Raw genomic sequence first — 10,696 nt, 5'->3', positions numbered from 1 at the left:
CTTCCTCCACTCCATCTCTGTGACTAATACTGTTTCTTTGATAAACACTCAGCCCTCCTCTTCCTTAAACCCACAGGAGAAGAAAATATCATGTTTCTCTTTGTGGACTTTGTTTGTCTTAGATGAGATTTTCTCTACTTGCAGCTACTTTCCCCAAAGCATAACAGTTCAGGGGTCCCTGTGTGTGAGTATGGGCTCCTCCCCAGAATCTGAACAGATGCTGTTATGCTCTTGTTCAGTGTCTTTATGTCAATTACCCTCTGGATTATTCTTGTACTTCTTGGTCTTAAAGGCATCATTAGGTTGTTTGAGATATCTCAGATTTCAAGACAGAGAATTCATGCCTATAATCTTCCATTTCTAAAACTCTATCATTTCTTCCCTAGCATCGTGTGTCCCTGAAATTGCCCAAAATACAGAGAACTTGAGGTAACCATCATGGACAGCCTCCGGGAAGAGGACATCCTCAAGAAGAATTATAAATTTTTATCATCACTAGGTTGTGGTGCATTTGGGGAGGTGATCCTTGCCCAACACCTTCCCACAAAAACGCAGGTGGCGATCAAGGTGCTTGAGAAAGAGTACAATGATGAAGAATACATCAGATCTGAGGTGGCCATCCACAAGTCCTTACATCACAATAACATCATCCAATTGTTCCATGCTATCAACACGCTGCAGGCCACTTATCTCGTCATGGAATACTTGGAAGGAAAAGATCTGTTAATGTTGATCAGGGAGGTGGGCTGTCTACAAGAGGAGGAGGCTAGGCCTATATTCTACCAGTTGGCCTCTGCTGTGCACTTCCTGCACCAAAGACTGATCGCACACCGCGACATCAAATTAGAGAACATCCTGATGGGTCCAGATGGCAAAGTCAAACTCTGCGATTTTGGGTTGGCCACCCAGCTCGTAGAGGGCCAGATGCTGGAGGAGCTGTGGGGCACCTTGCCATATTTGGCCCCAGAGATCTTGGCCGGAACACCGTATGATGCTATGGCAGGGGATATGTGGAGCTTAGGGATTGTCTTCTACGTCCTGGTCACCGGACACTTGCCCTATGTAGAATCGACCCCCGAAGCTATGTACCATCTAATCACCACCACCCCGTGCCGCATTCCGTACCATCTTTCCAGGTCCTGTTACCTCATCTTGGCCAGACTGCTCACCGGTTACATTTGGTTCAGGCTGACGTCATCTCGGCTTTTGGAGAGACCTTGGCTGGGCCATATTCAGGAACAGGTAACACCTCCTGCCAAGGACATCCTCCCCAAGGTTGTGGAGACCATGTGTAACATCGGGTACACCTGCGAGCAGGTTATTTCGTCTCTAAAAGACCCACAGTCAAACCTAACAGCAACGATTAACATCCTTAAATTCAAAATGAGTTCTGGGGATAGCAGTCTGCAAACTGTCATCCCTGCAGTCACTACTAGCGTCCCTGTGGCCATGAAGAGGAGCCACAGTGAACCGGCTCTGCTCTCTGGATGCAGAAGCAAAGCCGGGCTCCACACCCACACCTGCCCGGAGGCGCTGCACTATTCAGATCATACAGCCCCAGAAGGAGATGCTTTGGCCACTGAAACCATCAACCCAGCTCCAGGGGATACCACAGTCACCATGATGTCACTGGATAGCCTGGCTGATGAATCCTCCTTCCCTGATCCACCTCTGAATGAAAAAGACATAGGGCTGGTGAACATGGCCTTCAGCGAAGAGGAACAATCCATAGAGCCAGAAGTGCCCAGTGACCAGCCCCAGGTTGTACCCACAGCCTCTGGAACCAGGCCATTCCGGGGCTGGAAGCTGATGAGGAAGCGCATTTCCAGCGCACTAAGAGCACTGTGCTGCTGCTGCCTGCCCACCCCACGTGGGGAAACGGAAGTGGCCTAGGAGCATTCCAGCCCTGGTCAGGAGTGCCTGCTGCAGGAGGGAGCCAGGACAGAAGCTCAGATGGTTGTGGCCCTGCATGCAACCCAGGGCAACAGGCCCCTGCCTCCATACTCCAGCTACAGGTTCTGAGCTGCCAGTCCATTTCTCCTTTAGCTTACTGCTGCCCCGGCACTGCTTTCCAGATCCAGGGCTGGACAGAAGGCCCATCTGCCCACTGAGTTGCCACCTCCCCAGATTTGGTCGCTTATTTAGGACCCTTAACCACAACATCTAATACACCTCCCTCTGCAACCAGCAATGACTTGGATGCCCACCTCATGCTGATCATCACCTTGGTGACTTCCTCCTCTCCAACTGTCAGGCGGAACTGCAGCAATGCATGTCCTTGAATCTGATTGACAGGGACGATGGAAACAGAATTCGAGCTTATGCTTCAGTCTAGACACCCACAGTTTCGTTTCACTAGTTTTGATTTTCGTGTTATGTACTTTTTTAAAAGTTGGTTGTTATTTATTAGTTTTTTATATATTGCTAAAAATGTTTTTATTAGTATACTTTAGGAAGTTCAATTTAAATAAAGTAGTACATATATGATTTTTCCCTCTGTTGTTAATGCTTCATGTATACATCTGGACACTCACTTGTAACTATGAAAGCCTTATACGTGGACAATAAATATTAATGATTAGCGGAAAAAGAGAGGAGCTTCTGGTCCAAGCTTGTAACTGTCTACCAGCCTACCAAAGCCTCAGCCATCCTGCCAAAACCAGCCCGCATGAGCATGCATGGCAGGAACTCCCTCCCTGAGCCAATCCAAGGCCTGTTGCTATACCCAGAGACTGCTGACTAATGGACACGTGACCGCAGATGCCAATGAAGGAAGAACAACACAGAAGAATTGGCCACCTGAGCCATGGGACCTTGGGATGGGATGGGAGAGGCCTGCCCACACCCTCAGTAAAGAAGTTGGCTTTTCATAGTCACCTGACTTCCAGAGTCTATGTGCTTGACTCTATGCCTTCTGGCCCCCTCCCAGAAGTAGTGTCCCTTCAGGGTCACCCCCAACAGAGGTTGATCTTGGCTCAATTTTCCTTCAAACCTCTCTCCCTCCTCCTCCTGCCCTTTCTCTATTTTCTTTTGTGAGCTCTGTTCACAGGAGGCTCTCAGGAGCTCACCATCCCATCTTGTCCTGGTTAAGGAGTAGGAGCCCTGGCGGCATCAGCCCTCTCTGTCCTCCCAGGCCCCTGTGAGAAGAGGATATTTAGTCCCAGTCAGCCTCACAGAAAGTCCTATCTTCAGCTCCATTGCCCAGACTAGTCACGTGGCTATTGTTGAGCCAATCACTGTGTCCAAGGTAGTGTGATGTTCTGATTGGCCAGGCCTGAGTCCTATGACCACCCAGGCTGAAGATGAAATTAATTTCTTTAGAACCACAGACATTGAGAGTTAAGGCTAAGCAAGGGACAGGAAAAGGGCAGATGTGGGTGCAGGCCAGCTTCCTGCTAAAGAAGGAAGCAGTCACAGGACACCAGTCACAGGGACAGAAGGGCAGGTTAAGTTGTCATGCTGTTCACACCAACTCCATTGGGAGACTGACCCAAACCTCTCTGCCCAGAGAAAACTTAAATTTATTTCTTTTCAAAATTTTAACTTCACATGTATGGATGTCACAGAATAACTGATAGTCAATTCTCACCTGCTATGTGGGTCCCAGGCATTGAACTCAGGCCTTCCCTCTTTGCAGCAACCATATACACCTGGGGAGACTAGCGGCTCTGCCATGTGCTTGTAGCTCTGCCTTCAGCAGGAGGGTTTGAATTCAGGCCACAGTTATGACAGTTTTCTTCTCTAGCTAACACAAGGAGAGTTCTTTGTGACCACACTTGATTTAAGAATGACAGTTTTCATTTGATAAAATCTCTGGTAAAGATTGGTTTGTGAGATCAGATCTGTGAAGAAGTAAAAGGAATAGATGTTACTCCCAGGATGAGTACGCTAAAGCACACAACATAAATGAAGATACACTTAACGAACTCATCTCCAAAGGAAAGGAAAGGAAAATGGCAGCAGCCATTCGTGAGGTCAGCTGAGGATGGAATAAAAAGCAATCCAGATTAATCGAACCATTGGGGAATCAAACATGAAATAAATCTTTGTTCAACCATGGCCTAAATTTTAATCTCTATTTGTGTGGCTCCTCTGGGCAGCAGAATATTGCGGTCTCCATCTTTGGGTCATAGAATTGATGGAGATCACAAAACTGCTGGGTCCAGGACTCTAAGAAACATCTTAGACACTTTATCTATGGCTAAAAGTGGCTCCAGAGGCTCCAGAACACCCACCATTAGGAGTATTTTGGGGTGCTAGTACCAGACACCCAACCTTAGTGATTGAAATGAATGGGGTGTGGAGGAACTGCTTTTCTCATATAACAAAATTCTAAAGGAAACACCTGATGGCCCTGATTTGCAGCTCATGTTTTTGGCTTTTTCTTCATAGTTTGCAAGATGGCTACTGCAATAGCAGGTACCATCACCACCTTCCATCAGAAGTAAGCAGGAATGTTGTTCTGTGCAAGCTTGCAGAACTGAGTTCGAGTCCTCAACACCATGTAATGTCAGAATCATTGGTTTGCACACCTGTGCACACTCCTACAGCAAAATGGGAGGTAGAGACAGGACAGTTCCCAGGAGCTCACAGACCACTAGCCTGTGAATACAGTGGCTGTGAAACCCTGTCTCAAACAAGTGGAGGACAAGGACCAACACCCAAATATGACCTCTGACCTCCATGTGTGTGCTGTGGCACACATAGCCCTGTCTGTATTCACACATATTCCACACACACACACCTTCTCTCTATATATGCCTTTCTGTCTGTCTCTCATACACGTACAAACATGCACATACACACACACACACACACACACACACACATGCACACACACACAGTACTAAGAACAAAGAGGTAGAGAGAGGGAATAGGAAGAGGAAACATGCCGTCAGGAAACTTCGTGCCTGTTAATGTGAGCTTATGTTTCTCTGGTGGCCTCCATCTGCACTGTGACTAAGGGGAAGGTGTGAGACTGAGGTTGAACCAGTTCAGCCCACAGTAGTTGCCTCATCTTTTCCAACACCCACCTGTGAACAGGGTATGGACAGGTTTTTCCATAGCTAATGCTCTCATTCCAAAAATATCTAGACCATTTCTCTCTCAATTTACATTTTCCCAGCCAATTGACCACTTGCCAGTGTTCTCCAGAGCAAGAGTTGGGCTTGAAGTGTTCTCCACAGGAAGAGTTGGTCATAGAGGGAGATTTACTTATCATTCATGCTATTATTTTATACAATATCTTAATTCATATTCCTATTCTGTGTGTGTAAGTTCTGAAGAACAAGCCCAGGTCATCAGACTTGGTGGAGAACACCTTTACCTGATGAGCCATCCCACTGTCCCTGGAAGATTTACTGGACTGGTTAACATAAGGGCCAGTGTATTCCCCATTGGCAACACGCAGGCCTAGTCTGGAAGCTGAATGCCTCTGCAGTTCCAGTTTACTGCTGGTGACCTAGAATCTCCCTAGCACTGAGTTCACATTGCAGGCAGAAGGAGTTAGCGTGGTGTCCTTGGAGGATGGCCACAACAGTGGGTGAATTCCTCAAAGAAGGGGCTTGCACACCCAAGTCTTCCTGCTCCCCTAGTCTCCTCTCTAGGATCCCAGCCATTTGGATGGTACCAGGGTGGGTCTACTCCAGTTACTATCCCACATGCCAATGCTCTCTGGAAATTCCCCTTAAAGGTGTGTGTGCTACCCATCCTAGACACTCATGCATCCAGGTTGAGAACCACCACTTCACAGTTCTGCCTGTTAGCCTGGGAAATGCTTACTCACGTAGTCATAGTGACACTGTTTACCGCAGGGAGGATACATCCACATGACGGGACACATGACCTGAAGATCTAGTAATCTGAAGACCTGGTCCAGGTGGTGAGCCTCCAGGAAGTCATGTGGTCTGGGCAAGCCAATCAGCATCCCCCCACAAGGCTTCTGGCACAGAGAAGAAGACAGATCTCATTTTTTGCAGTAGAGGCAGAAACAGGATCTGTTGGTAGAGAAACCGAATCCTTAGATGGGAAAATTGAGGATGATCAGGTGTTAAAGAATTGACTGCAGTACAGAGCAGCCCATGACAGACCAAAGAAAGGCTCCACCCCGACCAGAGTGCTGATGCAGGGAGTTTACTGGGGTTATTAGTGGATTGTTCATAGATAAAGGAACACCCAGCCCCCTGTGGGTGGCAGCATTCCCTAGGTTGAGCCCTGAACTGTGTCAGAGTGAAGCAAGCTAGCAAAGATGAGTTTATTCTCTTTGCTCTTCACTCTAGGTGTGATATGACAAGCAGCTTGAGTTTCTGCCTTGAAATTCCTAAAGCGATGGATTGTAACTTGGATTCATGAGTCAAATAAGCCCTTCCCTCCCCCGTGCAGCATTTGTTACAGCAGCAGAAACAAAACTGGAACATTTTTCAAAGATCTTTACCAACTGAGCTCCCTCCTCAGGACCTGACAAACCCACCTGCTTTGTTTTAGAGCCTGGATTTTGAGGCACTCCTGGTAAAAAAGGGTTGTACCTATAATGATTAAAGAAACAAGAAATAAGCTCACATCTGTGACACTACCCACTCCATACTGTTGGTAGGATGTACTTGGAACACCCCCTGCCATGTGAACTAAAGAAAGCGCCCGTGGATGTCTTCCCCATTTTCCTTAGTGAGCTCTGCTAGGCACATGTTGTGCTCAGGAGAAAGATGCCAAGCACAGCTCTTTCAACTCTTATTGTGAACCTGACCATTGCAGCTGTTCCAGGTCTGTGAGTCCACACACACACACACACACACACACACACACACACACACACACACACACAGAGAGAGAGAGAGAGAGAGAGAGAGAGAGAGAGAGAGAGAGAGAGAGAGAAGTGTTCCCTCCTCCTCCAAACTTGACAGTTCTGATATTCGCCCTTGTCTGTCTTCACTTAGACTACAAAGCCATGGAAAAGTCTCAAGTATTTGTCAACACACAGACACTTGGTGAAGATGGCTTCTTGTAATTAAAGATGTCACATAGACTAGGTACTAGTAAAGATGGGGAATCCCTGCCTATTATTTTAAAGATGAACATGACAGGCGTCAGCAAGCAGTCCTAGGAACTCAGATACAGTCATACCCTAAAATCATCAGAATCTCTGAAGGGGGAACAGGGGAGAAAATGCTGGGGATGGGGAACGTCAGACTACCTGAAGGAAGAGCTGGGTGTGAGATGCCTTTCTTCTAGAAAAAAAGCAAGTGAATCTCCAGGATGATTCCTCCATGCTACTCATTGAGATTGAAAACTGAGAAAAGCAAGTCACTTAGGCACGATGAAGAAAAGTTAATGTGGACAAATCCCAACTCTAATCTTCAGTGCCAGAGGGAGGAGAATGAGCTCATGTAATATTGACACCAAGCTCATGGAGTACCTATGTCTACAGGAGTTTGTGCTCTGCCAAAAAGACCAAAATCCAGTGTCCTCATTAGTGTCGCTTCCACGGATAAACATTTGTCTGGCCTCCTCTCAGTTCAGCCAGGTGGGCTTGGTTCCGGAAAAAACGGTCCAGTTGGAAACTGCCATTGTTCTCTCCCTCAGCTGTAGGTACCAGGAAGAAAAGGTCCAGGTGGAGACTGGCATCACTCTTTCCATCAGCTGTTTGTACCGGGAAGAAACGGTCCAGGGGGAGAAGTCATAGCTCTCTCTGTGCTGTACGTACCGGGAAGAAACGGTCCAGGTGAAGACTGTCATCACTCTCTCCATCAGCTGTAGGCTTCTGGTCCTGCCTGAACCCTTGACCCACAAGGCCTTCCATAAATTGAGTTGTTCAGCTTGGTTCCAATGTGTTCCAATGAAGAATTCAGCCTTTTCTGCAAAGTGGAAGACTTATAAGGTTTGAGTCAACTTTCCCCATTCCATGGTGTGTGGGACACACTATACACATTATAGTGATGTCATACTCAGTCTAGAGCTACGGGCAAAGGTGCTATTCATAAGAAAATGAAGCATAATTTTATAGACCGCTTTTCTGAGCCGCTTTGTGAGTCAGACATTCCTACGGTATTAGTCAGTTTTCTCTCACTGTAACTGAAATCCTGAGGCTGGCTGCTTTATCCAGAAAAGAGGTTTATTTAGCTCAGCATTCTAGACCTTAAGGGTCCTGTGTGATGAGGCCCATGAGGAATAGTACCCCAACAGGAGGAGAAAGAGGGGATAGCTGCTCTTGCTCTTCCTTACAACACCCCTATACAAGAACAAACGCAAGCTCCCAGTCCTCATACGCGGCTTTGCTGCAATGATAAAACACTGCCAAAATCCAGCTCCGGGGAGGAGAGGCTCATCCCAGCTTTCCCTTTCCAGCTCAGCACATAAAAAAGTTAGTGACAGCAGCTCATGAGCTGGAGCCCTGAGGTGAATAAAAAGGAGATATTGAATGTAGGACCAGCAGCCATGTCTCTGATTCTAACAACAGATACAATGTAACCAGAAGCCCGAAACGCTTGCGTGCCATGTGGTGTTGGACAATTCTGTATTTTGTCAATTATGTTTTAAATAAACATTTATTGGCCAGTAGCCACGCAGGAAGTATAGACGGGACACCAGACAAGAAGTAGAGGTGGGGCAATGAGAACAGGAGAGTTCTAAGAAGAAGGAAGCTCCTTCCCCAGTCCCATGAAGACACTGAAGATGCAGGATGTGACCTGCCCTGCTGAAAAAGGTACTGAGCCATGTGGCTAACATAAATAAGAATAATGGGTTAATATAAATTATAATAGCTAATACGAAGCCTGAGCTAAAGGGTCAATCAGTTTATTACTTATGGAGACCCCTGTGTGGTTTTGTTTGGGACTTACTGGTGGTGGGAACATGGCAGGCCAGAAACCCCAACAAAGCAGGCCCTCACGTTACAGTATGGTGGCCACGTGGACAACTGCATCCACATAAAATCCGAGAGAGCTTGGGAAGTAATTCTAGACAGAAAAGAATAGAGTAAAGCATGACTTCTTGGTAGCAACAATTTCCGGGTCTGCTCTGCTTGCTAGAGTGAAGCAGGAACTCTCATTTAAGAGAGGCTTCCTGACTCAGTTTTAGATGCAAGGTTTTTTGAAGAGGTCCTGCCACAAAATACTTAAATGGTGTTGATGAAAAGCTGAACACATGCTTTTTGGTTTTCAGTTGTAGCAGGGATAAAGCCATGGTGTTTTAAAATGCTGGCTTTGTGGGCCATCCTGCCAAGCAAACTCTGACTCTTGCAGGCAGGCGGTCCAACTACAGAGAATTTGAGCACAGTGTGTGCGCACAGTGCTGCAGCTTGCTTGCTGGCAGGGACCTTAAAATGCAATGGAGTTTTGGCAATAAACATGACTCTAGCCAGTACCTCCACCATGAGGCTGGAATCTCAGAAAGCTAAGAAATGAGCTGGATCCAGCCGTCAAAGCCACGGCTTTAAGCCTACCCTTATTGCTTAGCAAATTAAATACTCATGTGGTCAGAAACAGAGAGAGATACAGTAAAAAGAGATTCAAAGACAAAGAAAACTACTAGATGGTTTACAGTGTGTTAAAATATATGCAGGCTTTTAAAAAGGTTAAAGTCCTTAAAATGAAATAATAAGAAAGAGAGTAGTTGGTGTGGTGGTATACACCTTTAATCACAACACTTGGAAGGCAGAGGTAGGCAGACCTCTGCGAGTTCAAGGTGTGGTAGTACACACCTTTAAACCCAGCACTGGGGAGGCAGAGACAGGCAGATCTCTGTGAGTTCAAGGACAGCCTGGTCTACAGAATGAATTCCAGGACTAAATACATAGAAACCCTGTCTCAAAAATCCCAAAATTAAAAATAAACAAAATAGAGTTTTAAATAAAGCCACATAAAGATTGAAAACACAGAGAATCTGGATACTGTATATTATTATGCTCTCTTTGAATTGTTTGAGTGCTGAGGAAGGACCAACAGCTACTAAAAGATATTTGCGTATAAATGCTGCTGAATTAAACCAAGATAGGTATTTTGACAATACCTTGACTTCAAAATTGAAGTCAAAAAGCATGTTATTTTGGAGAAGAGATTTTGCTTTTGTTTCCACAGGAAATGAGAGGCTGTAGATTCATTCTGATATAAGAAAAATCAAGTTTGACCAAGGAAGACCATCTGAGAAATCTCCAGTAGGAACAGATGGCCCATATTTCTGAGTTCTACATCCAAAACAGATTCAAGACTGCTGCCTGAGATGAACAAGAATCCCAGGATACTCCAGTCAAGGCTTCATCTTAATTCTAAATTTTCTTTATGTCCCCAAAAGATTACCAGCATACCCAAGTAGCAGGAAGTAGCCTGGAATACTTCTCCCACATTCCCCAAAATGGACTATGTATATTTTACTTTGTTAAAAAAAAAAGAAAGGGGAAAAAGTGGTGCAGGAGAATTCTGTATTCTCTCAATTATGTTTTAAATAAACACTTATTGGCCAGTAGCCAGGCAGGAAGTATAAGGAGGACAACCAGACAGGAAATAGAGGCAGGGCAAGGAGAACAGGAGAATTCTTGGAAGAAGGAAGCTCTTTCCCCAGTCCTGTCCAGACACTGAAATGCAGGATGTGACCTGCCTCGCTGAAAATGCTACTGAGCCATGTGGCTAACATAGATAAGAATAATGGATTAATATAAGTTATAAGAACTAATATGAAGCCTGACCTAATGGACCAATCAGTTTAT

At 45.8% G+C, this 10,696-nt stretch overlaps 1 protein-coding gene across 1 annotated transcript; it reads left to right on the top strand.

Annotated features, from left to right (window-relative positions):
* The first annotated feature begins 438 nt into the window (after window positions 1–438).
* LOC119823704 (sperm motility kinase-like) lies at window positions 439–1,893 on the top strand. Its single transcript, XM_038343783.1, has one exon. The coding sequence runs from the start codon at window positions 439–441 to the stop codon at window positions 1,891–1,893; it is 1,455 nt and encodes a 484-aa protein (XP_038199711.1).
* The last annotated feature ends 8,803 nt before the right edge of the window (window positions 1,894–10,696 follow it).

The sequence above is a fragment of the Arvicola amphibius genome, chromosome 9, assembly GCF_903992535.2.
Source record: "Arvicola amphibius chromosome 9, mArvAmp1.2, whole genome shotgun sequence".
Classification (NCBI taxonomy): Eukaryota; Metazoa; Chordata; class Mammalia; order Rodentia; family Cricetidae; genus Arvicola; species Arvicola amphibius.
The sequence above is the reverse complement of the archived record's forward strand: the minus strand, read 5'-3'. Positions and strand labels throughout refer to the sequence as shown.